The sequence below is a fragment of the Ogataea polymorpha genome (assembly GCF_001664045.1).
Source record: "Ogataea polymorpha strain NCYC 495 leu1.1 chromosome Unknown OGAPOscaffold_1, whole genome shotgun sequence".
Classification (NCBI taxonomy): Eukaryota; Fungi; Ascomycota; class Pichiomycetes; order Pichiales; family Pichiaceae; genus Ogataea; species Ogataea polymorpha.
Genome location: NW_017264698.1, coordinates 892,843 through 918,800, shown reverse-complemented (window position 1 = coordinate 918,800; position 25,958 = coordinate 892,843). Strand labels below are relative to the sequence as shown.

Genomic DNA, 25,958 nt, shown 5'->3' with positions numbered 1-25,958 from the left:
AGCCTTGACAATCCAAAACGCGTTTACACATCACGTGATAAAACAAAAGCTTGTAACCCTCAAGATGAATGAAAAAAAATTGAGCTAGAATAAATTTTCATCTTACTATTGTCGAACAGACCGAAGCAGAACGGTATTACCTATTAGTAGGGAGACAGTAAATAAGCCAAATGTCTAAAGTCAGCGCTACCCAAGTGAGAGAGAATGTCAAGGAGATCCTCAAATACTCCAACGAGACCAAGAAGAGAAACTTTTTGGAGACCGTTGAGTTACAGGTTGGTCTGAAAAATTATGACCCTCAGAGAGACAAGCGTTTCTCTGGTACTTTAAAACTGCCACAAGTGCCAAGACCAAACATGACCATTTGTATTTTTGGTGATGCTTTTGATGTTGACAGAGCTAAGTCGCTTGGTGTTGATGCTATGTCTGTTGATGACTTGAAGAAGTTGAACAAGAACAAGAAGTTGATCAAGAAGCTGGCCAAGAAGTACAATGCTTTCATTGCTTCTGAAGTTTTGATCAAACAAGTGCCAAGATTGTTGGGCCCTCAGCTATCTAAGGCTGGTAAGTTCCCAACTCCAGTCTCCCACAATGACGACTTGTATTCTAAGGTCACTGATGTTAAATCCACCATCAAATTCCAGCTGAAGAAAGTTTTGTGCCTGGCCGTTGCTGTTGGTCACGTTGAGATGGAGGAGGATGTTCTTGTCACTCAAATTATGATGGCCATCAATTTCTTGGTCTCCTTGTTGAAGAAGAACTGGCAAAACGTTGGCTCACTTGTCATCAAGTCCTCTATGGGTCCTTCTTTCAGACTTTATTAACTCTAGTATAATTTTAATAAAGTAACTCTCAAGGCTCGAGAAAGATCATGTTTGAACTGGTTTAAATCAAAATTTTTGTAGAAAAATCAGTTCAGCTTTGAGTTAAATTTGCATCGCCCTCTATAAGCTTTCAAATTGAGCTGTATAAGCAGCCAAATGCACTAATCTATAATGTCAGAATCCGAAACAGACATTTCCTTGGAGTTCCTCGGGGAGAAAACCGTGAACAATGAGCATCATGTGATTAGTCTAGATAGTGATGAGGATAGTGCTGAGCTACAAGTCAGGCATGAGACATCCCGATCTAAAGAAGGTACTTCAAAACGCAGATTGGGGGAAATTCTAATCGATGCAGAAGAACACGGACTGAAGAGACCTACAATACGCTCTTTTTTTGAAAGCGAGCAAGATATACCGAGATTTCAGTCTCCGATCAGACTTATTTCCAACGATCCATACTGCAGGGTGTTTCCACCATCATCTAACAAGCATACTGTTACTTTGTTTGATTTGGTGGGGTCCAGGATACTTCAAAACAGTTACCAATTTAATATGCTTGTGGACTGCGAATTTTTGCTACCTTTCTTCAAAGCAGACCCCTTGAATTTTGAGCTTACTCTCATTGGTGTGCAATCCAATTTTGCAGTTGAAGAGAATCACCGTCTTCAGTATCGAATTAAAACAGTGGACGTATCTACAAAATTGTCCAAATGGGGAACCCATCATTCCAAAGTGATGATCAATTTCTTTCATGATGATACATGTCAAATCGTCATCCACACCATGAATCTTACTCACACGGATTATCTAGCTCAAACTCAAATGTGCTGGATATCTCCAAGGTTAAGAAAGCTAAATTCTCATGCTGACACAAATGATGAAAAAGAGACTCTTGATCCAATCTACGATGTTGGCATTATTTTCAAAAGAGACTTTTTACAGTACCTCTACACATACGAAGACTCTGTGGTGTCTTCATTAGCTGTGAAGTTGAAAGCGTTTGATTTCTCTCCCATTGATGTAGCCTTTATTGGTTCAAGCCCGGGACGTTATGAATTCAACTTGAACGACAGCACAAAAACGCATTTAGATTCCGTACGTGACAGACCGCTGTATGGTTATGGAAGGTTACGTCAAGTCCTGGAACGATATAAATTGACTACCCCAAATGACGCAAAATTTATAATGCAAGTATCGTCGATAAGTGCGCCGCTAGATAACAAGCATACAAACATTGGCACACACATTTTGTCGAGTATTGTGGAAGGATCGCAGGTAATTGTCAAGCAGCCAAATCACAAGTTTGGAATGAAAACTGGGGTTGAAATAAATGTTATTTGGCCAACAGAGAACGAGATTTTGAATGCACATTATGGCCACATATCAGGACACGCAGTGATGTTCAAGTCAAGAGCAAGCAATGGTTGGTACGCTTATGAGAATCAAGCTAAATTTCTTAGATCATTCTTTTACAGATGGTCTTCCAAATCAGCTTCTCAATCTATTGCCGGAAGGAGTAATTTATCGCCGCATGTCAAATCTTATTGTGTGACGAAAAATGACTTTGAGACGTTAGAGTGGTTCCTTTTAACTTCGGCCAATCTTTCGAAACAAGCATGGGGGGCACCTGACCGTGGATATGGAGCTGCTTTTCAAAGTGACTCGCAGACCAAACATGTCTACACAGTGAAATCTTTTGAGGCAGGCGTTCTTATTATCCCTGCATGCATAAAGGCAAAATACAAAATAAAGAAAGCGTTTGCGCTGACCCCTGTTCAAGGAACAGACTTCTATGAAGGTGTGAACGATGACACTGTACACTACCCGATCAGACTACCTTATGACACTCCTTTAAAAAAGTACTCAGACAATGATCGTCCATGGACGACAGAAAAACTGGAAGAGATTTACAACACAAGCTAGGTAGTCAACCGTTTATTGGTCTATATCAAAATCTATCATGACTCAAGCTTTTAGATTTTTGTGGCCGCAGTGGTACAAAGACCGAGGATTGACGACATGCAGCAGCTGAGACAGGTAGTTATTATATTTCCGGAGCTGAGATCCAGATCGCAGCAATATATGGAAAAATAATACTCATGGCACTCGCTCTCTTCTCGTTGATAACCTGGTTTCTTGGGTGAGTTAGAATTAACGAAAGCTGTTATAGGCTCTTGAGTAGATTGAGGTTGCACGTTATGAACAATTTGGTCGCCGTTTTCATTGGTAGGCTGAGAAGTCTGTTTCTTTTCTTCATTTTGAGTTACGGTAGTGTCCGCCTCTGGTTCTGAGGCTGTTTCACGATCTTGCAAATCAGCGACATCAGTGATTGTTGCCTGGGGTGAAATACCAAGTTCATTACGGTTTTCGTCATCATACTGAACAGTCGCAGCGTTATCTTTGCTTGATGTATCTTTCAGAGAATCTGGCGAGGTTGACTCGCTCAAGTGGGACCTTGCATCAGTAAAGTACGCCGATTCAGAATCTGTGATTATGGAAGCTGATGATGTTGCAATGGGAATAGAATTTGCAGGCGCAGACATGACAAAAAGTACTTACTGTTGAAATGCCTACTTTTGTGAACTCGAGACACCAAAGAACGAAGAACGTTTATAGCTTATTCATATTGAAGTGTACGCCTCAAATATGTATCTAACCAGCCACGATGGTGGCTAGTTCACAAAATTTTTTAATATTTTTTTTATGGTAAAGCAGCTGCAATCTTTGACTGTTCTTAAGAATCAAATTAATCTGCAATGCCACCGAAGACGGAACCAAGAAAATGGAAGCCTCCCAAGGGCCCAAAAAATACACCTCACAAAAACAAGAATACCATTGGTTTGGGAAGAAGCATCAAAAATCTCAAAAACCAGGAAAATAAAGTGTACTATCTGCCTGATGGAGAAATGCGGTTCACCACAGACAAACATGAAGATGACTGGGTCAAACTACGGTCGGTTACACAAGAAAATGCTCTTGATGAATTCTTGAATACAGCAGCTTTGGCAGACAAAGATTTTTCTGCTGAGAGATCCACAGGAATCAAAATCATAAGTGTCAATAATCAGACTGTGGATAGTGGCAATTACAATCCTTATTTGCTTACTACCGAAGAAGAAATCAAAAAGTTTCATGTTCAAAGAGAGCATATTTCCGAGTTGCGGGTGCCAAGACGTCCTAGATGGGATAAATCGATGACAAAGCATGAGCTCGAAAGATTGGAAAGCGAAGCTTTTCTTGAGTGGCGGCGTAACCTTGCCCTTTTGCAGAAAAATCATGATCTTTTGCTTACGCCATTCGAGAGAAATATCTTGGTTTGGAAACAACTCTGGAGAGTGGTAGAAAGATCTGACTTGGTTGTTCAGATTGTGGATGCAAGAAATCCCCTGCTTTTCCGTTCTGAAGACCTGGAAAATTATGTTAAGGAAACCAATCCTTTGAAACGAAATTTGTTATTAGTCAACAAAGCTGATCTATTGACTTATGAACAAAGGTTGGAGTGGGCTCGATATTTCAAAGCACATAATATCAAGTACACATTTTTCAGTGCATACCTCGCAAACGAGGATCTTGAGAGAGAAAAGGAAAAGCTCGAGCAACGACAAATGGAAATGGAGCAGGGAATTGAGGTTCGCGATAATGCGCTTTCTGAAGAATCGGATTCGGACCTGTCCGGTGAATCTGATTTGGATGACGAAGGGAAACAAGAAATGGAGACACTTAAACAAGAATTAAAATCGATCGAGGAAAGATTACAAGGATACAGCTTAGAAAACTCCACAGAGGCTGGAGATGAGGAAGATACAAACGAGATGACACGAATCATAACGGTGCAGGAGTTGGAAGATCTGTGTCTCAGAGTTGCTCCGGAACCATTGACTGAACCACCTGAAGGTCAACCAAGACGCCTTCAAATTGGGTTAGTTGGATACCCTAATGTAGGTAAGTCGTCGACAATCAATGCTTTGGTGGGCTCTAAACGAGTGTCTGTATCTTCCACCCCTGGGAAAACGAAGCATTTCCAAACTATTTTGCTTTCTGACAAAGTGATCCTATGTGATTGTCCAGGTTTAGTTTTCCCTAACTTTGCATACACCAATGCAGATCTGGTTTGCAACGGTATACTTCCTATAGATCAACTTCGTGAGTACACAGGACCTATGCAGCTGGTTGCCAAACGAATTCCGAAGTATTTCTTAGAAGCTGTTTACGGTATCACTATTGACACCTTGCCTGTTGAGGAGGGAGGAACGGGAATACCAAATGCTCATGAGGTCTTGAATGCTTTTGCCAGAGCGAGGGGATTCATGACGCAAGGATATGGTTCAGCTGATGAAAGTCGCGCAGCAAGATACATTCTTAAAGATTATGCCTCAGGGAAGCTCTTATTTGTTGAACCTCCCCCAAATGAAGATGGTTCGAGAAAGGATGATGAAAGTTCACGAAAATTCAACGAAGGTTTATACACTGTTCACAATTTGCCCGAGCAAAGAAGACAACAAATACTGAATGCCATGAAAGATAAGAACATTGATTTTCAAGATTTTAATTTGGCCACAGATCTGCACAAATTAACGTTCTCTTCACACCTGTCTGTTAATGATGCACTAACTGGGAACAAGCATGCTCGTACTCATGGTGGTAAGCAAGCTGCTTTGTTCAGCTCTGCTGCCGAACTCGACAATGAATTTTTCAAAATGAATGAGGTGAAAGGAAGTTTTCAGTCACCATTTCACACCAAGGAAGAAAGTCTCAGAGGCAATAAAAAACACCACAAGGTAAACAAAAAAAAGGCGAAGAAACTTCGAAAAGCGACAGTCGCTGCGTAACATCGTCTGTATCAATACTTAAAAAACTATCTATAGAGAACTAATTTATTGAAATGCACTGTCGCCCAGCCTTTCTTCGATAATATCAATCTCACGTTGCAAATCCTCCAAATTAGCTTCGAGTGATATGAGATCATCAAATTTCTTTCGTTTTTTATAGTCGTTGTACAGGTTTTGCACCATGAACTTTTGCTCATTTAATACCATCAATTTTTCTCTGTATTCCCTGATTTCTTTCTTGAGCAACCTAGGTCTGTGACTGTTAGCACCGGTTTGCTGTTCGAGTTCAGTTTGCTCTTTTTTCAATTTCTCTTGTTGTGCTCTGCGCAACCCAGGAAGATTGTCTTGTAAAAACATCACAATATGAAGTTTCAAGGCTTTGTATAGCTTCACTTCGTCAGGCTTGACCGACACCAATCCTTGCTTTGATTGATTTTGCTCCAGAACGTATTCCAAAGAATTTACTATATTGGACACTAGCTTTCCAATCTTCTCCATGCGTCCCAATAAGTCAATATTTCTTAGCTCAACTGCCTTATCCGAAGACTGTGTGCTCTTTTCAAATTTGTCTTCTAAAGCCTTTACTTGCCTATAGTATTGCAATAGTTCAGCTTGTGAGTCAGAGTACACATTTTGGAGGTATATCCTTTTGTTGAACAACTTTTGTTTGCAATTCAAGCACATGCGAATTGACCAACGTGAGTCTTGCAGCTTTTCCAACTTGACTTCTTGATCGATATTCATAATGTCAACAACTATATTTGCTGGTACGTCCATAGAGCATCCTCGTGAAATATCTCCACAAACAACTTGTCCGCAAATCCTGCAATGATGTTTGCGATTCCAGAAATTGAATTCTGTTTTGCAGATGCTGCAATTGTCAACCCCGGCATCATCCACCCAGTCAGCAAGATTTCGTTCGATCGACCGCAAAGACCGCGCTGGAATGTTGTTTTTCTCAATATCTTTGAGAACACCCACTAATTTGATGCATCTATTTTCTAAAGCCACCGTCTCTAACTTCACAGAATTAAGCTTTTTCGAACGAATGTTTTTCAGGTTTGAAGTTTTATCAGTGAAAAAAGCGCAGTTCTCCGTTTTCGCCAAGTCCCATCCTGCCTTGTAGCTGAAGAAACATTCTTGACAGCACCGACTCCAGTAACCATTCAAGGGATCTGATTGTAGACTAGAATTGAGCTTAATGTGAAACCTAGAATGATAACCGCAAAACAGTCTTCCACACTTTCGACAGTTCACCATACCATTTTTTCCATTCAACCTTTTAGCACACGAGTTATAGCAGCATATATCAGATCCAGAAGGCTTTTGCCAATGATTTCGTGTTATAACTGAGGAGTTTTCAAAAGCTAATTTTTGTGTCTCATCGTCACTATTACCGTCATTGAGACAAGAATCCTGAGTAGCAGCACGTAATTGCTTAGGAGGATTTTGGTATAAGGATTTTCCTACAACATCATCAGCTTTTGTTGCAAGTGTTTTTTTGAACCATTGTTTGAAATCCAATTCGATCTGTAGATTTGTTTCTGAAGAGCCAAATGAGGAAACCGCATGTTCGTCATCAAGATGTCTATTCAGCTGATTAACCGTAACCATAGACTCTGTGCAAATGGGACACTCCAGGATATCAGGGCCAGCCAAAGATGAAGAATGTAAAGAGGATTGAGAAGAGGACAAAGACGACGGGTTTAGCTCATCCATAGAAGCGTTCCCATTGAGCCCTGTATCGGAGGCACCTAAAATTCGTCTTTTAGACATTTCAAGCTGTTAGGATAACAGATTTGATATCATCCTTCACGAAATCTGGGACGCAAATTATTTTCGATCGTAAGTTCAGTTTTTTTTTTTTTAAAGTGCAGGCAATATAATAAAATAGAGAGGTCTTGACAGGCGGCACAAAGCGCTTGGTCCCAGTCAATGTCCTTACAACCAGTGTATTTAATTTGGCATTTAATACAATCAATCATCAAGAAGTGAACAAGTAAGTAAGTGATGGCAAATAACAGTCGTAATCATTCAGCTTTATTATAGTCTGAGCGCGTTCAAAGACGAGACATTTAGTTAATGGCTGGGTCCAAGAGCTCTTCAGCCGAATAAGGCACAAAAGAGTCGAGATCAAAATCTAGTTGATCCCTTTTCCATGCAGGTACCAAAGCGTCAATCAAAGCAGGATTGACACTCAGTTCTCTCTTTGAGAAGTCAAATAGATCGGGAATTAGCAGCTCACGATCCACTTTGTAGTTCCTGAAATTGGGGAATTTGATTTCTGGTTGTGCTCTAAACTCGTCGAAAAATTTGCAGGTCAGCGCTTCAGCAGCTCCAATTCTCAAAATTGGAGAGTAATTCAACACCAATTGCAACAGTTCTAAACATTCTGGTTCCACGTTTTTGAATATCTTCTGTAATGGTATAGGTTTTATCGATGGGAATTTATGGTCCATGTAGTTAGGATTCATGGACTTAATCTCATCCTTAGTTGGTGTGCCTAGAATTTTGATAATCTCAACAAGCTGATCAATTCCGGACTCTCCTGGGAACAATGGCTGTCCCAAAATAAGTTCCGCTATCACACAGCCTGCAGACCATAAATCAATTTTGGTGGTGTAATTCCGGGCTCCAAATATAAGCTCTGGGGCTCTATAATATCTGGAACATATATAGGAAACGTTGGGTTCTGCAGGATTCAAAACCTTCGCTGAGCCAAAATCACACAATTTAAGTATTCCGTTGAGTGGGTCAATTAACAGATTTTGAGGTTTGATATCCCTGTGACAAATTCCTAAGGAGTGAATGTATAACAAAGAGCGAAAAAGTTGGTAAGAGTATAGTTTTACCTCAAGCATTGGCATGGTCCTTTGTCTGGAAGTATACCAGTGACATGATTTGTACAACGTCTCCGGAATGTACTCCAAAATCAAATGAAGATATTGCTCGTCTTTATCATTGGTCTTGTAGAAAAAGGAAAGCAACTTGACGATATTCTTGTGATTTATGAGCCTCATTATTTCAAGTTCTCTGTTTTTGTAACGTTTATCTTGCAGAACTCGCTTGATTGCTGCCTTACTGTTGTCATGTAATAGTGTTATCTGGTAAACGTAACCAAACGATCCGTGTCCCACCATAGATTTTTGAGCATATTCGATATTTGACAAGGCCCCCGTATGTCCATCTCTCACCTCTACAGCGATCACCTGCTGTCCAGCGGTTTTGTTAGAAGGATTTAAATCGTTCATTGTACTACAATCGATGTCTCATCCACCTAAGGTTTTCCCAAAGTCGCTAATCTGTAGATTAAGGGCTTTCCGCGACAACAAACAAATTGTACAAGCGTCGAATTTAAAAACAAAAAAAGTGTTCGTTTTAACAAAATCGTACCGAATTATTATTTCTGAGAAAAAAATGGGGAAAATCCCAATCTGTATCCTGGAAAAAGAAATACACCTCACACCATGAAAGAGAGCAACGTCCTTAAAGCTAACGGATGACAAGTGTTATTGCGTAAGCTGGGAAAGCTGAGAAGCTCAATTCCCTCATTTACTTTTCCCACCGGCTAATTCGAAGGCTTTCTATTGGTATGTCGAATAGTAAATTAAGACACGAACTTTAAAGGTTCTTCACGATGACATAAGCAACATTCTTCCCGCTGAAAGAACTCTTTCTTTATGGAGAAGAAAGTGGGGATAATAAGATAGCTGCAAAATCATTACCGGGTAACCATGACAAAGAATAAGTTTCACCTGTGCAGAGATGCTTTGGATAAAATTTTCAAACTAAAATTTTTTTAAGACTTTAAGAATTCTTCATAAAGGCGAGCTTATCACGACCACGTTGCAAGGAACCTTTATTCAACATGTCTACTAGCCCAAACCCCAAAGCATTTCCACTAGCCGATTCTAGTCTCACCCAACAAATTCTTGATGTGGTACAACAAGCTCAAAATCTCAGACAACTTAAGAAGGGAGCTAACGAGACAACCAAGACTTTGAACAGAGGTATTTCGGAATTCATCATCATGGCCGCAGATACCGAGCCTATTGAGATTCTGTTGCATTTGCCACTTCTTTGCGAGGATAAGAATGTTCCATACGTTTTTGTTCCCTCAAAAACTGCTCTTGGTAGGGCCTGCGGTGTTTCTAGACCAGTAATTGCTGCTTCGATTACAACCAACGATGCTTCTGCCATCAAAAATCAAATCTATGCCATCAAGGATAAGATTGAAACCTTGTTAATCTGAGTTCTTAATAGATCTATCTTTTTACTGAAATATTAATCTTCAATTATAGAATGAAAACAAGTAAGTTGGTATTGTACATGGTATCGACAACAAAGACCCTGCAATGTCATAAGTATGAATATTTAGAACTCTTTTGATTCCCGTCAACATAGTTTTCAATAGAATCAAACGGTTGAGTCAGAACATCATTACCAGAATCAGAACCGATGTCTGACATACTTTTGAAGCTTTCGTCACGCATGAATGTCGAAACCGGAGTCTGGAAGCCTTGATTTCCCGACTGCATCATCGGAGTATTTGATTCTGATCTAGCATGTGTTGGGATTTGCTGATCCACAGTGGCTTTTGGTAATGGATGATCAAAAACTTCGGGCAACTCTGTATTTTGATCACTAGTTTTCTGAGATTTGTTGCGACGAAGGAGGGACTTACCACCAGTGAGCTTGTGCATAAGTTTAGCTCCAAAAGAAGCTTCTTCTTCCTGTGTGAGTTCCAACGGTTTGTCTAGATCACTCTGTGACTTCCTGTCAGAGGACAGACCGACGTCAGAGGAATCCACCATGGCCTTCAGCTTGTACATTTCATTAGCCCAATTCTCTTGATGATCCTTAGCCACCTGTCCAAGCTCAAACAGCTCCTGTGCACCATCGGGAACATCATCACTGATCTGCTTCTTTTGGAAAGATGTTCTGTCATCTTTGGCTGGAGAAAATCGAGCATCTGGATTTTTGGAGAAGATCGCGATGCACGAATAGACGATAATCAAAACCAGGAGCAAAAATGAGAAAACTGCGTTCAGCACGAAAAAAACCAATCCCATGATTGATCCAACAGCACTTGGTTGACCAAACAACTCCGAAAAAAACAAGAAAAAGAACGAGTTAATGGTGTTAACAACGCTCATCAGAATGTTGACGATATTGGTGGCTTTATCCAGAAATGGCCTCACTTTAATCAAAGCAATGGTGTATGCCAAATCTAACAAAAACACAACAAGAGCTTGTGTTTTGCCCGACTTCTGAGCAAGGGAAACAAATAACGCTTTCACAAAAAGGTAGCTCAAAAACACAGCACCCCAGTAGAACTTTTTCGCGTCGAACATTGTGTAGAAGAACCCATACCTGTTGAGGACATCCGGATTTCCATACAGAATGGCAGCAGCATTATTGTGAGTTTCAACAGATACAGCTCCAAACATTAATGTTCTGTAACAGACCCACCCCATAATCCCCAAGCATAAAAGCAAAAAGATGACGGCAAGGACGACCACTGCGGCCGAGTCGACAACGGTGAATTCCCATAAAGATAGAATGACTAGTTGGGGAAATCCGATATAAATATATCTTTGCAAAATACCCTTTAAAATAACCTTCCAGTTTCTGCTCAGATCAATGGTTCTGGACCAGCCTCTTTTTCTTCCAAATGACATTATTGTTTTCCCAATCATAAACAATCCAATCAATACATATAGGAATAGAACAAAAAATGTGAATCCCGTGCACACAATAGAAGTGGGCTCGATGTTTGCCTTATACCCAACTCTTTCCACGCCTCTCAATATCTTTAGGTACTGATCACCTTGCAAGTTGTACAGATCGTTTGATCTAGCTTCCAAATCCTGGTAGTAGTCCGTTGGGATTGGAGCCAATGAAGGCATAAAATAAGACACAAGTGAATAAAACGGAATGATCTTGGTTGCAATTTTCTTACTTTCGTTCAGGGATCTCTGGACAAGGACTGAAATTGACGACGAGGTCAAATATTGCGTAGGAGTTCCGCCCGTTGCCTGAACATACCATCTGAATATTTGCTGCATGAAGGTCACTCTGATCAAGCCCATCGACCAGGCGATGTTTTCTGCCCAAGCACTGACAATTGGCGGAACCTCTTGAACGTGCAACATGCAAAGAATGACTGTACTTTGAAAAAAAGAGAACAAAGACACAGCATTTGCAGAGATAATGGAAGCAGAAGCAGAGTTTCCGAAAACTGATAAAACTGCTGAGACAAGGAGGCCGATTCCGGATATAATAGCGGTAGCCCATTTGGCACCCACGTGAGCGACGGTCTTCTTATTCGAAAAGCTAGCTTGGATACATCCAACCTGGGTATCGTTACTGTCGAGAATAATCACCCGAACAAGAGCGTCGATATCAGGAAATGTGTAGGCAATTTTCGGGACCATATTGGTGAAATCACTAGAAAGATATTGAATCGAGTTAACTTCCAACGAACCGGGATACATTGGGCAAAACTGTTTCCATCCAATAGAGCAAAAATCAACGTTCCTTTCAACAACTTGGATGCCGTAAGCGTACGCCATGACCTTGGCATAGACTTCACCAGATATTTCGGAGGTTAAGGATATATCGTACTTGACAGATCCTCCGTCATCATCTGCGGTGAAAACCACATTGAAATAAGTTGGCTCTATTTGTGAGTTTTCCATACATGTGACCAGAGAATTTGCAAAAAGCTCGCGTTTTCCCTCGGTTAACAGAGGGAATGTAAGCCAAAATCCTAGAAGTAGGGTTTTTTCAATAAACAACATACTGATCAAAAAATAGTACCTTGTTATTTGAAGGAATGCCAGTTGCCGAAATGCGTAGTAGAGTTGGTGGACTAGTTGGTAAGCGCAGCAGGTAGTGAAATTATAATGTTCCTATAGTAGTCGCAAGTAAAGATCGTTCCTTTGTCTGAATCAAATTCCGTCTGTTTATTTGCTGAGATAAAAGCCAACTTGGAAAATTCTGCAATATCCCAGTGATTCAGGAGTATATAATGAAGCAATAAAAGGATTCGTGGTCACCACTTCTTTCAAATAAACTCGAGAAATGAAAGATCAAGATCGAAAACAAGCTATTGATTCAAATGCCAGAGTACAGAATTTTTGGCTTATTGAAAAAACTATGTGGCTAGTGAAAACGACGACAATTATTGAACACGCTAGGTGACGCAACCGCGTTTTTTTTTAAATAAAGATGCCTATCGTGGCGCAGTACCATGAAGAAGCATATATAAATTAAATAGCCAAGAAGCATGACCTACATCAAACATTTTACAGCATACAACAAAGACAGCTATGATATAAATATAACGTTGATGAACTTACAGGCTTACTTTGCCTTGACAACTTCAATAAGATGTGAAACAACTTGTGGATTGCTTAGGGTAGAAGTGTCTCCAAGTTGATCTTCCTCACCGGACAGAATTTTCCTCAGGATTCTTCTCATGATCTTGCCTGATCTTGTTTTCGGCAGGTCATTAACCAGGAGAATTAATTTTGGAGCCGCAAAAGGTCCAATTTCTTTTCTCACTGTTAAAATGAGTTCCTTCTTAATTGCCGATGGATCCTCGATGGACCTGTTCTTCAGAGACACAAATGCAGCAACCGCGGATCCAGTAAGTTCGTCTGGGAAGCCGACTACCGCAGATTCTGCAACCATTGAATGCTCAATCAAAGCAGCCTCAATTTCTGCAGTAGACAGTCTGTGACCAGACACATTAACGACATCGTCAACACGACCTAAAATCCAGTAGAAGCCGTCTTTGTCTCTGGCTGCTCCGTCGCCTGAGAAGTAATAACCATGGTAAGGACGTAAATACGTATCCAAAAATCGGCCGTAGTCCCTCCAGATGGTTCTTGCCATCGATGGCCAAGATGACCTGATTGCTAGCACACCCTCAACCTCGTTTCCTTCAAGCTCCTTTCCACTCACAGGATCTATGATCGCTGGATCAATTCCGAAGAATGGGAGCGAAGCAGATCCTGGCTTGGTTGGCGTGACTCCTGCTAAAGGAGTAATCAAGTGAGAACCCGATTCAGTCTGCCAATAAGTGTCACAAATGTGGGCCTTTCCACGTCCTATGTGCGCATTATACCACTCCCAAACATCTTTCGCAATTGGCTCTCCAACAGAGCCTAAAACTCTCAAGGATTGGAGTGAGTAAGGCTCAATGTAGGATTCACCAGCCCTTTTGAGGAGTCTCAAAGCAGTGGGAGCGACATAGAACTGGGTAACCTTGTACTTGTCGACAATCTCCCAGTACCTTGAATAGTTTGGATAAGCGGGGGTGCCCTCAAACACAACCGTGGTAGCACCATTCAAGAGAGGTCCGTAAACAACATAGCTGTGACCTGTAATCCATCCAACATCACCAGCTGTAAATAATATGTCATCTGGGTGGACATCAAACACATACTTGGTGGTAAGCAATGCGCCAAGAAGATATCCGGCCGTCGAGTGCTGTATTCCTTTAGGCTTGCCAGTAGAGCCTGAAGTATAGAGAAGAAATAGAGTGTCCTCTGCAGAGACTGGGGTAGCAGGGTAATACGATGGGTATTTCTTAACTTCTTCGTGCCACCACAGGTCCCTTCCTTCAGTCCAAGGGATGTGCGAATTACCCGTACGCTTGTAAACAAGAACGTTTGTCACTTGGGGACAAGCAAGGAGGGCATCGTCAACTATTTTTTTTGTTTCAATAATTTTTCCCCCTCTCTTGGACTCGTCGGTAGTTATGACGACTTTTGAGTTCGCATCATTAATTCTGTCTCTTAGGGATCCAGAACTGAAACCAGCAAAGACAACAGAATGAATAGCCCCAATTCTAATGATGGCCATCAACGTGACGATCGCTTCAGGAATCATGGGCAAATACACAGCCACAGTATCCCCTTTTTTGACCCCCAGGTTAAGCAGCACCTGAGAAACTTTACAAACTTGTTTCAGTAGCTCGCCGTAAGTAATAATTTGTCCTTGATCGGGCTCATCTGCTTCATAGATGATAGCAGGTTTGTCTGGGTTTTTGATGGCCCACCGGTCAACGCAATTGTAACAGGCATTAAGTTCTCCATCGACAAACCATGCCGATGGTTCTCCATTGTTGTCTTTCAAAAACGGAGCATTGGGAACTTTCGGGACAGTGAAGGGTTTAAACCAGGAAAGATGTTGTTCGGCCATTCCACCGAAGAAAGAGCCGGGGTCACGAATCGATTCTTCATACATATTTTTGTATTCATCCAACGAGCTCAAATATGGCTTCGATGGATGTCTCTCCAAGAATCCTGCTGGAGGCTCAAGAGCTCTTTCTCTCATCAAGTGTTCGTTTTCCAAATGCTTTTCCGGCATTTTGTTAAAATCAGTCAGAGAATTGTGAAATGCAATTCGTTATATATATAATTCAGGATATTGAGGTGGGAAACGCAATGTTGCAGAATCTGACCCCATATGCTAACATAGAAAATGCCCTTTTTGCGAACCCTGTCACCGTCCACGCGAAATTTGCACCCTCCCCCGAAAAGGAGGGGACACTGAGGGGAAGAAAAATACCAAATGTGTTATTAAAATGTCCCCGCAATTGCAGTGATTAGGCACAATTTGCCTAATTGAGGGGACACGGCTGGAGGGAGTTTTGGGACGCCGGTCCGAGTGCAAGCCCGTTTTCCCATTTATCTACAGCAATTGTGGGGTTTGCAACCACCTATGAAAAACATCCTTACATTCGAGTTTTGGGTAATTTTTCTGATTACGTAAGAAACAAAACCAAATTTCAAGGCGCAGTCAAATTGTGTTTACAGTTGTAAATTTTGAGGCAGCATATTTTTAGAAACACCGTATAACCTTGGATCAGAAAATATTGTCCTTGATCTTGAAATTGAAATAGTGTTCCTGCGTTGGTATCATTATTTTAGCTCGCTGAAGCCAACTCGCTGATTAGATAAAGGACTCACAGCTGCTGAGTGCTCGCTTCCGTGCTCATCAAAAACTCATCTTTATTGCTTCTCAAGGTGCTTTATAGCTTCGTTTGTGCCGAGTAGGCAAATCTATTATTTACCATGAAACTCACTCCTTTCTTCACTTTCTCAATATGGTTTCTCATCCAAGGCCTCATAGTTGAGGCCGGAAACAATGATATGAAAAAGTACATAAAATCGTCATCGTTGCTGACATGTATGGAAAACTCAGAATTTAGTTCCAGCTATTTTGATGTCACCTTTTACCCTGACAACAGCACCGTTGTCATCGACATCGATGGAAATTCCCTTATCAGTGGATACGTTACCGCAGACTTGTCGCTTGTGGTTTACGGTTTGAACGTCTACTCTACCACAGTGGACTTATGTTCTTTGGACTACGCAACACTGTGTCCAATATCCTCAGGAAGACTGAGTATCAGTGGATACAGTTACAAAATTACAAGTGACATGATAAACAAAATTCCGAGTATTGCTTACACCATTCCAGACCTGGACGCCTACGTCAAGGTTGTGGCGTACTCCACCAATGACACTTCCAAGGACTCCCCGTTAGCATGTGTGAAAGCCGTTTTGAGTAATGGAAAGACCGTGCAAACAAGATACGCCGGATGGCCCATAGCTATCATTTCCGGGTTTGGTCTGGTTGTTTCCTCATTTGTTTCGATTCTTGGGCATTCCGCTACGGCTGCACACATTGCCTCTAATGCAGCGTCGTTATTCATTTACTTCCAAAACCTTGCTATTATGTCCATGATGGGTGTGGCTTTAGTGCCCCCTATCGCTGCCTCTTGGGCTCAAAACTTCATGTGGTCGTTGGGTATCATAAAGGTCAAATTCATGCAAAACATCATCTACTGGTATGTGCAAGCAACTGGCGGAAGTGTTACATCGATTTTGCGCAGTAAATCAGTTATTTCGATCTCTGTCCAGAAAATGCTCAAACATCTCAAACTTGTCAAGCGACTGAGTGTCGAAAGCTCGGATTCTATGTCCGACGTTTTGGACGACTCTGACCTTTACACGACAGACGAATTCGACGTGGGTTCCAAGACGTTGATTTTGAGGGGAGTCCAAAGAGTGGCATATTTGTCAGGCATTGAAATATCGAACTTCTTCATGACTGGTGTGATCTTTTTCCTTTTTGTTGGATTCGTGTTACTTGTTCTTACATCTCTGTTTAAGGGGATTTGCGAACTCATGGCAAGGACCGGCACTATCAAGGGCGACAAGCTGATAGGTTTCAGAAAGAATTACAGATCAGTCATTAAGGGATGTCTGTACCGACTTTACAACATTACGTTCCCAGCATTGACATTGCTGTGTATTTGGGAGTTCACTAGAGTTGATTCTGCCGGATGCGTCGTTTTTGCTGTTGCGATATTGGCCATATTCTTGATTTTGATGGTATATGCAGCTGTTATGATATTGATCTCTGGCTCAAGATCAACAAGGAAGTTCAAAAACCCGGCGTATCTGCTGTTTGGAGACGAAAAGATTCTGAACAAATTTGGATTTCTGTACGCTCAGTACAAGGCTAACAATTATTACTGGGTTGCTGTCCATCTAGTTTATCTGTTTGTGAGGGCTTTATTCATTGCGGTGTTACAGAACCACGGGAAAGCCGTTGCTGTTATTATCTTTGCGATGGAACTTTTCTACTGCATTGGCTTGATAGTCAAGAGGCCATTCATGGACAAAAGAACCAATATTTTCAACATTTTCATTGCCGTGATCAACGTGATCAATTCTATATTCTACCTGTTTTTTTCGAACATTTTCAAACAACCTGCTGCCGTTTCCTCTGTCGCTGCTGTTGTCTATTTCATTTTGAATGCTATTTTCGCTGCAATTCTTTTGATTTTCACGATTGTCACATGTACATTGGCTCTCATAAGGAAAAATCCAGATACTAGGTATGAGCCTATCAAGGATGACAGGCTTGCCTTCATACCAAATGAAAGAGGCGAAGGAGGCAAAGTCGAATATGAGTTGGCTGCTCTTGGAGCCACAGCCATGAGAGGCCATGATAGAAATTCGTACCTTATTGAGAACCTATCAGGGAGCAATGCGGGACTAGCACCAAGCCCAGAGCAGAAAATGAGCGATAGTACCAGCGGTAGCAGCGTGAATCCGTTTTCTAACGCACATGAAGACGAGAATAGCAGAAACTCTTTTATATTCAAAGCGGCCGCTAACAACTCTGCCCACTCCTCTATGGCTCAAACTAAAAACGAAGGAGGCAACTTCAACATGGATGCCGGGCAAGGTTATACAAACTATCGCCGAAGAGATCTTCTTTAGATATTTTTTTTGTAACTATATAAAAATCAGATTAGCTAGCTAATTCTTGACATAGTCTGGCTCTAGAGATTTGAACCAGAATGATTGGTCCAAAACAGACTTCTCCACAGCATATTTGACAGCAGGGTCAGAAAGATCACCTCTGATAGTGAAACCGTGAGAAGTGCCACTGTAAATATCAATCTGATGTCTGATATGATTCTTGCGCAGAGTCTCGATAGTCTTGTTCCTCATTTCATCGGAAAACAGCTCATCTCTTTCTGCCAAACTGAGGAGCAAAGGCTTTGCAAGATTTTCGAGGTCAGACTCCTCAGTGAGGCTAGGGTGAGCCATGGCACAGACGTTTGGAATACTGTCCTTGGTTGCATTCTGGAAAACTAGCTTAGCTCCATAACAGTAGCCCATGGTACACAGGTAAGCTGGGTCATATGTTTTTTTCAAGTACTCCAGAAAGGCTTTGGCAATTGGACCCGACTGAGCAGGTGAGTGTCTACCTAGCCACTCACCTATATTAGTTTTGTTAGCAACAGCTGGGTCCTCGTCAAAAAGATCTGGAACCAGGACTTGGTAACCCAAATTATCCGCAAACTTGTCAGCAATCAAGTCAACATTGTTGGTCCTGTAGCCATAAATGTCGGTAAAAATGACGAGGATTCTCTTGGTGTCGTTTCCAGATTTGTAGACACTGAAGTCACCTAACTTCACGAACTCCCCCTTGGTTTCACCCTCTAGAAGTGTTAGTTAATGGCAATAAGACTAATTGAGAAACTTACCATGAAATGAGGTTTTAATACAGCACGGACTCAACCCAGACATTTTGACAAGCTAGTTTATAAAGCAAACGCACAAAAAATAAGTATTTAAATTTGCGTCTCTGACCGTTTTTTTATATCGTTTGCGGAATTGATCCGCTCCAGAATTTTCTTTAACTCCGGAAATCGCACTGGAGTTATGGATTCGTCAGCAGCGACCGAATGGGGTTCTGTCGGCGATTCTGAGATAGATCTGCTGCTCAAAGAGCACGAAAATAGGAAGAACTCGGAGCTGAATGTCAATACTGAGAATAAAGTCCAGATCGCCTCTTCTCAGCCTGAATCAGTGGATGCAACTCAACAGGACGTGAAGCTCGAATCTGCGTCACAGGACTGGGGGTCTATGGACGACTCGGAGTTCATATCTTTTGTGAACAAACTTAGTCAAAACCACGGTCTCCATCAGCCGGTTATTACCTCACAGACTTCAAGTGATCAAGAGAGAAACGCGGAGGAGGACGAGAATGTTGATGGCGACAAAAATGAGGCGGAACCTGGTGATCTGATTATCAATGACATAAACTCTCTAGACCCAGAGGAAGTCGATCCAGGAAGTCAGGAATTAGAATTTGGCGATTACGAAAAGTATTTTCGTCACAAAACTTTAAAGCAGCAGCAGCAAGACCAAGAATACGTCGAGTTCACGAGGAAAGCACGGAATTTGGACTACCCTCCTATTTTCCAAAATTGTGTTATATACGTGAACGGGAAGACGGACCCTGACGTACGGCAGTTGCACAAACTTATAATTCTTCACAGTGGAAAGTTCATTCACATGCTTGGGGCAAAAGGTAATGCTACTCATATAATAGCCGAAAACCTGACACCTCAGAAGAAATTGGAGTTTAGGAATTATAAGGTGGTGACTCCAAAATGGATAGTCGACAGTGTGGAAGCTAAAAAGCTCCAGCCATGGGGAGACTATATGCTTATTCACAACGACTACGGTCAACGCAGACTGGATTTCAAGATCGAGACCACCAAGGAGCAGGATGATCCGGAGATCTCCCAGTTATCGCAAGTGACAGAGCCAGATGATAACCTACATAAAAGAGAGGATATAGACATGCCTGACCATATGAATTGCAAGCATCCGAATTTCTTGCCGAATTTTTTTGCAAATTCCAGGCTGCACCATTTGAGTTCATGGAAAGCAGATCTGAAGTCACGTTTCTTGCAGCGCGCTATCAGCACACTTCAAAGCCGCGGTCATAATTCCCGGCCAGCTGACAAGAACGTCATTTTGCATGTCGATTTCGATTGTTTCTTTGCAACAGTTTCCGCCTTGACTTGCAACCCTCCAATAGATATTAACGAGGTCCCCGTTTGCGTCACTCATGGAGGCAACACCTCAGACATTGCGTCTTGTAACTATGTTGCCCGACAATATGGCTGCAAGAACGGCATGTGGCTGCGTTCTGCGAGAAGGCTGTGTCCAAACCTCGTTTGTCTCGACTACAATTTTGATGAGTATGAACGGATTTCCAACATTTTCTATGAAATTCTACTCTCTTACGACATTGATTCGGTTTTGCCAGTTTCGGTAGACGAGGCTCTAGTTGACATATCGAGTATGAGTGCTTCGCAGCATCCACTGGAGATAATGAAAGATATTAAGAAGAAAGTCTACAATGCTACCAAATGTTCTGTTAGTTGTGGCAGTGGATCTAACGTTTTGCTAGCCAGACTGGCTCTCAGGAGGGCCAAACCGGATGGCGCATTTCACGTCGAAGAAGCTCATGTCACCGACTTTCTAGATACTATCAAATTCTCTGAATTACCGGGTATAGGACCTCAAATCTGCTCAAAGCTGGAGAATGAGATGCAAAAGACTGTATTGATGGTAAAGGACATTCGCAAAATACCCAAGGATAAACTGGCTTCTATATTCGGGCCCAAGACTGGTGCCACAATCTACAATTATGCTCGAGGATTGGATGATACTTGCATCGATATTCTCAAAAACCCAGAAGCTTTCCAAAGAAAATCGATCTCAATTGACGTCAATTGGGGAATAAGGTTTGACAAAGACGTGGAGGTGGAGAAATTTCTCAGCGATCTAGCCAAGGAGTTGAGTAAAAGACTTGCAAATGCCAAAATGGTGGGCTCCTCGGTCACACTAAAATTAGCTACTCGACACCCTGACGCTCCTATTGATCCACCAAAATACCTCGGAATGGGTGAATGCGAGTTTGTGTCTAAGACTTCGAGACTTGGACATTTTACGCGTGAAGCTGGCGCTCTCGGAAACGAGTTACGATATCTATACCGAATGCTTAATGTTGCAGTGAAGGAGTTGCGAGGAGTCTCAATTTCAATGAATAGACTGTCTTTCGAGACCAAGAAAAACGTCCATGGGCTGGATGCTGATCAAAGGTTGCTACCTCTAAATCCGACTGCCAAAACTCTCGACCCGATTCCTGCTGCAAAATCGCTACCTGAGAGCACTCCCGAAAGGAAAGCCAATACGAAGGAATACAGGATCCCGGAAAACGAAATCAACTGGGAAGTCTTCAATGAGCTACCAACAGAAATACAAGACGAACTGAGACATGAGCTGGGAAGAAGACATTTGTCAATCACCGGTTCCTTATACCGCTCTCCAAAGAAAAGGAAAAAAGACTTTTTCAATGACTTTAAATCTCCAACCAAGAGAAAGCTTGTCATGGACAAGGTTCTGGTAGATTCAAATTATGTGGAAGCCAAATCACGGCTTTCCTTTCAGAAAATACCCATCACCCGATTTCAAGAAGTTTTGGACAAATTGAAGTTGTGGTTCGACTACACGATACGAAGCGATGGTCCTCACGAGATGGATCTCGATTTATTTAATGAGTTTATGTTTAGCTTGTTCGAGATTGGAGAAATGACAAAATACGATTCCATTGTGCGACTGTTCGAGGAAAAACTCATTTTCTCCAAATCTCATCCGGCATACGAAGAGTGGAAACGCATAACCACCGAGCTACGGACAATGCTCAATGAAGTTAAGTATGATGATTTAGAATTCAATTACTAGCTCTTCACAATCAACTCCGGAGCCCTAGTGGCCCATTCGGTCCAGGAACCATCGTAAACGGCCATCCTTGCCGCATCAAAACCAGCCAAGATCAATCCAAATCTGACAACGCAGGCTGTGACTCCGGAGCCGCACATAACAATAATAGGTTTCGACTGGTCAAGCCCTGCGGCCGTAGCGCGTTCCAAAATTTCGCTGGCGGATTTAAATTTCTTATCAGAGGTCAGAAAATCGGTAAAAGGAATATTGATTGCATTTTTGATGTGTCCCGATGATAAGCCTGGTCGGATTTCTGGAGCTTCGCCTTTGAACCTTGGACCAGATCTTGCATCGACAACGTTGTAGTCTTTTCCTATCTTGTCTGACAAAACAAGCTCCTTCAGCTCCTCAAATAAAACTACTTTGGATTTATCAAACGTAGCCTTGTATTCTGATTCTGGTAATTGGGATGCAGAATCAATTGGTTGATCTGTGGAGACGTCTGATTGGGCAAAAGTGTCAAGCAAGTAGATTTTTTCCAAATTGTGGCCAAAAATCTCAAACATCCACGAAGCTCTGCACGAGCTATAGACGTCACTCCTATCGTAAATCAATAACGGAGAATCATTTCGGATGCCCAATTTGCTGACCTGGGACTCAAACTGCGATTTCGACGGAAGCATGTGGGGAAATGGGCTTGAGTGGTCGCTGATGTCGTCGATATCGAAGAAAACAGTCTTATTGGTGAGGCGATGTTTTGTGAACTCTGCAAATGCATCTCTAGGATCATTGGGGAAATACCAGGTGGAATCGATCGTGATTGCCGATGGATTGGATTTCAGGAATTTCCCAGCAGAATTGCCCACGATAGTACTCAGCATTCTATAGTTGTTCTTGAAAAACAAGGATTTCTTCATTGGCAGTATAAGATAAGTTGTTTCCAAAAATAAGCCCTGGAAGAAAAAAAAAACACACTAATCTCTTTCAATTATAAACAAGTCTTCGATGGATTGAAATGCCGCAAGCTGACGACGAAGATTTTGACACAGTTCTGACCGGCCAGATTGGTCTTGGGAATCTGGACAACATGTTCGACGGTTCTACCGAACACGCTGCGGACGCTGTTGATTTCGAGGACGAGGATGAGCTGGCTGAAGAAGAGGAAGAGTTGTCTAAAGAGGGGGCAGAAAAAGAGCCCGACAAGGAAGAAGAACCAGACGAAGACGATGATTTTATGAAAGAGCTCCAGCAAGAGGCGATGGAGGGCGTTGAGGACGACGAGGGAGAGAATCGCGGAGGGTCAATATTTGACAACAATGTGGCAAACATTGGACTGACAGATCTTGATTACGAGCATACGCAGGGTTTAGACGAACATGATGGGATGAGCTTTGCACATGGATCAGAAGATGAATACGATGCCGAGACCAGAAAGGCCTTGTCCGAGAAAAAACGGCTTGAGGCGAGACAAAAGTTGCTGAGGTTGTATTATCCAACGTTCAAGCGCGGCAAACCAATACGAATGCAAACTCTTTTCCCGATCATTCCGTTGCGATACAGTTACCAAGCTCCTCCGCCAATCAAGCGTCCATTGCTACCCACAAAGCTGACTTTCGAGTTCCAAACAGACACCAGAAAAACATTCAGGAATGCCACCAAAATGTCCACTGCACAAGAGTCCAAAACACAGCAAAGAATAATTGAAATCTCCGAAACAGATTTACAGAGCGTACAAGTAGAGCCTGAGAAACACGAGGTGGCCAAACAAACAATACAAGATTTTGGCGAGGACATTGCAATTGCAACAGCAGACTGGGACGACGATCAGATTATTGAAGGATACGAAATTGATATACCTGCCACCAAGCGACTCAAGCTTGACTGGGTGGATTCCGATGGGTGGGATGATGAAGAAGATGAGCTCATTTTTGAAGGATCATTGAATACCGAATTGTTGAACCTTAAGCTAGATCAGAATGATCCACATATGCTGTTCGCCAAAGAGAGAAGCCAAAAGGAAGAAGTGGCTGCCCGCAAAGCCATTTTGGCCAAGATTCCGTCGAACGAAAAGACTCTGGAATTGCGCTTCAAGATTTCCAACGACAAAGAATACGATCAACTAAGAAAGAGCTACCGAACTAAGGTGAGAGCCACAATCGGTAATATGAATATTGACCACTCGATGCCCGCCCTTAAGTTGCAGTTTCCCTACTATAAAGTCAGATTATCCGAGAAAGAGATGCGGTTCCCTCATAGACCGCAGTTTACTGTTCGTCCGAATACAATCATGGTTTTTTCTAAGGTGAAAACAAGAAAGAAAAAGAGAGATAAAGGGAAGGAACCACGCGAGATATTTAGAGAGTCTTCTGATTTGACATTAGGAGACTCTGCAAATTTCTTCATGTTGGAATACAGCGAGGAAAATCCCATCGTGCTCAATAACTTTGGTATGTGTTCTAAGCTGATCAACTACTACCGAAAACTCAATGATGACGATACAATGCGTCCCAAACTCCCTGTGGGAGAAACACACGTGTTAGGCTTACAGGATAGGTCTCCGTTCTGGAACTTTGGATACGTGGAGCCAGGACATATCGTGCCTACACTGTACAACAGAATGATCAGAGCACCTATTTTCAAGCACGATCCACTCAGCACCGATTTCCTACTGATAAGAAGCTCGGGAGGAGGGTCTTCACAGAGATATTTCCTTCGCCCAGTTAACTACGTCTTTACAGTTGGCCAGACGTTACCGGTGATGGAGGTTCCTGGACCTCACTCAAGAAAAGTGACGGCCACTTCCAAGAATAGACTCAAAATGGTTGTCTATCGTGTTTTGAATCGAAACGAGGAGCGCAGATTGCTGGTCAGAGATATTGCAGACCACTTCCCCGACCAAAACGACATGCAAAATCGTCAACGATTGAAAGAATTTATGGAATATCAGAGGAGCGGAAATGACCAAGGTTACTGGAAGGTCAAGCTCACAGATACCCTTCCGACTTACGAGGAGATTAGAAACATTGTTTCACCCGAGGATATTGCTTTGCTGGATGCTATGCAGGCCGGTAATCAGAGATTAGAGGATCTAGAGTCCTATAAACGAGAAAGGCTGGAAGATGGAACTCCAAATGCTAGTCTCACCATTCAATCACCTGCCAATGAGGCAGGATCGAAAAAAGAGCGCGATCTCATGGCAAACGATGGTCCTCTTTCCGTGCAGCTTGCACCGTGGAATATCACACGAAATTTTGTTGCTGCCACTCATGGCAAAGCCATGCTTCAGATATACGGTGAGGGAGACCCTTCAGGAAGAGGAGAGGCATTCTCGTTTTTGAGAACTTCCATGAAAGGAGGTTTCATTAAAAATGCGGCAAATCTGAGTGAAGAGATTGTGCTTCCTCCAAAGAACCCTGATAAAGAAGAGAAAAAGAGCAGCATCACGCACACATATAACGTGGCGATTCAGCAAAAAATATACGAGAAAGAAATTGCCAAGGTTTGGTTCAAACAATGGAAAGCTCTCAGCAAAACCAGAAATAGCGATAAACCTCGCCCAATTGATCCAAGTGAGCTGGACGACACACGAAACTTGAACCTAGCAAATGAAACTCTTAACCGGGAAGTGGGAGGAACAGAAAAGCCACGCTATCTCAAAATTGTGAGAATGGTCAAGGACTCATACGGAATCTTGCAGAGGCGCGTGGAAATTGTCAAAGATCCGAAAGTGGTGGAACTGTATGTTAAAAGACGACAACGAAAGCTCTTGGAGGATCCAATGGAACTTGACACCGACAACTTCCTCCTGACCAATGATGCAGAGGAAAATAAAAAAGTCAAAAAGAAGTTGGAGGAAGAGCTTGCTAAACTTCAAAGAATGCAAGAAAAGAGAAAGAAAAAGGGTCTTAATACGATCAATATCGATAGCGAGGGCCGCATCAGCGGCAAGGGTATCGGAAAAGGCAAGTCCACTAGCAGAAGATGCGCTACATGTGGTGCTTTGGGACACATCAGGACCAATAAAACTTGTCCGTTGTATTATACTGTCCACAACAAATCCAATCCTAACTACATTCCAGGAACGGAAGGAGCTGTTGACTTGTTGCAGAATGACAACGAAGCTACTCCGCAAAATGAAACGCAAGCTATATAATTACAGTCTTGCGCATGTTTATAGTAATTAG

The 25,958-nt window shown here is 42.2% G+C and overlaps 14 protein-coding genes across 14 annotated transcripts; 7 read left to right on the top strand and 7 right to left on the bottom strand.

The window, feature by feature from the left end:
* Positions 1-132: 132 nt before the first annotated feature.
* OGAPODRAFT_74778 (uncharacterized protein) lies at positions 133-3,460 on the bottom strand. The gene has a single exon (XM_018355926.1). The coding sequence runs from the start codon at positions 3,365-3,367 to the stop codon at positions 2,798-2,800; it is 570 nt and encodes a 189-aa protein (XP_018213286.1). The 5' UTR covers positions 3,368-3,460; the 3' UTR covers positions 133-2,797.
* On the top strand, positions 134-3,460 carry OGAPODRAFT_15304 (uncharacterized protein). The gene has a single exon (XM_018353639.1). The coding sequence runs from the start codon at positions 996-998 to the stop codon at positions 2,745-2,747; it is 1,752 nt and encodes a 583-aa protein (XP_018213287.1). The 5' UTR covers positions 134-995; the 3' UTR covers positions 2,748-3,460.
* Positions 171-824, top strand: OGAPODRAFT_44788 (N-terminally acetylated protein component of the large ribosomal subunit; the record flags this gene model as incomplete). Its single annotated transcript, XM_018355484.1, has 1 exon — positions 171-824. One exon carries the CDS (start codon positions 171-173, stop codon positions 822-824), a length of 654 nt encoding a protein of 217 aa, XP_018213288.1.
* A 120-nt stretch (positions 3,461-3,580) lies between the features above and the next one.
* On the top strand, positions 3,581-5,673 carry OGAPODRAFT_96977 (uncharacterized protein; the record flags this gene model as incomplete). The annotated part of the gene is made up of 2 exons (XM_018357922.1): positions 3,581-4,453; positions 4,610-5,673. 2 exons carry the CDS (start codon positions 3,581-3,583, stop codon positions 5,651-5,653), a joined length of 1,917 nt encoding a protein of 638 aa, XP_018213285.1. The 3' UTR covers positions 5,654-5,673.
* A 25-nt stretch (positions 5,674-5,698) lies between these two features.
* Positions 5,699-8,983, bottom strand: OGAPODRAFT_74776 (uncharacterized protein; the record flags this gene model as incomplete). Its single annotated transcript, XM_018355925.1, has 1 exon — positions 5,699-8,983. The coding sequence occupies exon 1, from the start codon at positions 7,427-7,429 to the stop codon at positions 5,699-5,701; it is 1,731 nt and encodes a 576-aa protein (XP_018213283.1). The 5' UTR covers positions 7,430-8,983.
* On the bottom strand, positions 7,729-8,904 carry OGAPODRAFT_22830 (uncharacterized protein; the record flags this gene model as incomplete). The annotated part of the gene is made up of 1 exon (XM_018355226.1): positions 7,729-8,904. One exon carries the CDS (start codon positions 8,902-8,904, stop codon positions 7,729-7,731), a length of 1,176 nt encoding a protein of 391 aa, XP_018213284.1.
* Positions 8,984-9,481: 498 nt separating the features above from the next.
* On the top strand, positions 9,482-12,561 carry OGAPODRAFT_84736 (uncharacterized protein). Its single transcript, XM_018356776.1, has one exon. The coding sequence runs from the start codon at positions 9,522-9,524 to the stop codon at positions 9,903-9,905; it is 384 nt and encodes a 127-aa protein (XP_018213281.1). The 5' UTR covers positions 9,482-9,521; the 3' UTR covers positions 9,906-12,561.
* OGAPODRAFT_15302 (uncharacterized protein) lies at positions 9,482-12,561 on the bottom strand. Its single transcript, XM_018353638.1, has one exon. It carries the CDS (start codon positions 12,454-12,456, stop codon positions 10,012-10,014), a length of 2,445 nt encoding a protein of 814 aa, XP_018213282.1. The 5' UTR covers positions 12,457-12,561; the 3' UTR covers positions 9,482-10,011.
* A 354-nt stretch (positions 12,562-12,915) lies between these two features.
* Positions 12,916-15,192, bottom strand: OGAPODRAFT_15301 (uncharacterized protein). The gene has a single exon (XM_018353637.1). It carries the CDS (start codon positions 15,032-15,034, stop codon positions 13,022-13,024), a length of 2,013 nt encoding a protein of 670 aa, XP_018213280.1. The 5' UTR covers positions 15,035-15,192; the 3' UTR covers positions 12,916-13,021.
* Positions 15,193-15,628: 436 nt separating this feature from the next.
* On the top strand, positions 15,629-18,001 carry OGAPODRAFT_15300 (uncharacterized protein). Its single transcript, XM_018353636.1, has one exon. It carries the CDS (start codon positions 15,742-15,744, stop codon positions 17,962-17,964), a length of 2,223 nt encoding a protein of 740 aa, XP_018213279.1. The 5' UTR covers positions 15,629-15,741; the 3' UTR covers positions 17,965-18,001.
* OGAPODRAFT_74770 (uncharacterized protein) lies at positions 15,629-18,780 on the bottom strand (the record flags this gene model as incomplete). The annotated part of the gene is made up of 2 exons (XM_018355924.1): positions 15,629-18,692; positions 18,738-18,780. The coding sequence occupies 2 exons, from the start codon at positions 18,778-18,780 to the stop codon at positions 18,004-18,006; spliced, it is 732 nt and encodes a 243-aa protein (XP_018213278.1). The 3' UTR covers positions 15,629-18,003.
* Positions 18,781-18,938: 158 nt separating this feature from the next.
* On the top strand, positions 18,939-21,795 carry OGAPODRAFT_92080 (uncharacterized protein; the record flags this gene model as incomplete). Its single annotated transcript, XM_018357097.1, has 2 exons — positions 18,939-18,943; positions 18,996-21,795. 2 exons carry the CDS (start codon positions 18,939-18,941, stop codon positions 21,793-21,795), a joined length of 2,805 nt encoding a protein of 934 aa, XP_018213277.1.
* A 24-nt stretch (positions 21,796-21,819) lies between these two features.
* OGAPODRAFT_6244 (uncharacterized protein) lies at positions 21,820-22,691 on the bottom strand (the record flags this gene model as incomplete). The annotated part of the gene is made up of 2 exons (XM_018355790.1): positions 21,820-21,861; positions 21,918-22,691. 2 exons carry the CDS (start codon positions 22,689-22,691, stop codon positions 21,820-21,822), a joined length of 816 nt encoding a protein of 271 aa, XP_018213276.1.
* Positions 22,692-22,852: 161 nt separating this feature from the next.
* On the top strand, positions 22,853-25,958 carry OGAPODRAFT_15299 (uncharacterized protein; the record flags this gene model as incomplete). The annotated part of the gene is made up of 2 exons (XM_018353635.1): positions 22,853-25,512; positions 25,598-25,958. The coding sequence occupies exons 1-2, from the start codon at positions 22,862-22,864 to the stop codon at positions 25,956-25,958; spliced, it is 3,012 nt and encodes a 1,003-aa protein (XP_018213275.1). The 5' UTR covers positions 22,853-22,861.

Excerpts from the sequence above, each read along its gene's own strand:
- OGAPODRAFT_84736 (XM_018356776.1), top strand. The coding sequence starts at position 9,522 with ATGTCTACTAGCCCAAACCCCAAAGCATTTCCACTAGCCGATTCTAGT.
- OGAPODRAFT_15302 (XM_018353638.1), bottom strand. The coding sequence starts at position 12,456 with ATGTTGTTTATTGAAAAAACCCTACTTCTAGGATTTTGGCTTACATTC.
- OGAPODRAFT_15304 (XM_018353639.1), top strand. The coding sequence starts at position 996 with ATGTCAGAATCCGAAACAGACATTTCCTTGGAGTTCCTCGGGGAGAAA.
- OGAPODRAFT_15300 (XM_018353636.1), top strand. The coding sequence starts at position 15,742 with ATGAAACTCACTCCTTTCTTCACTTTCTCAATATGGTTTCTCATCCAA.
- OGAPODRAFT_74778 (XM_018355926.1), bottom strand. The coding sequence starts at position 3,367 with ATGTCTGCGCCTGCAAATTCTATTCCCATTGCAACATCATCAGCTTCC.
- OGAPODRAFT_15301 (XM_018353637.1), bottom strand. The coding sequence starts at position 15,034 with ATGCCGGAAAAGCATTTGGAAAACGAACACTTGATGAGAGAAAGAGCT.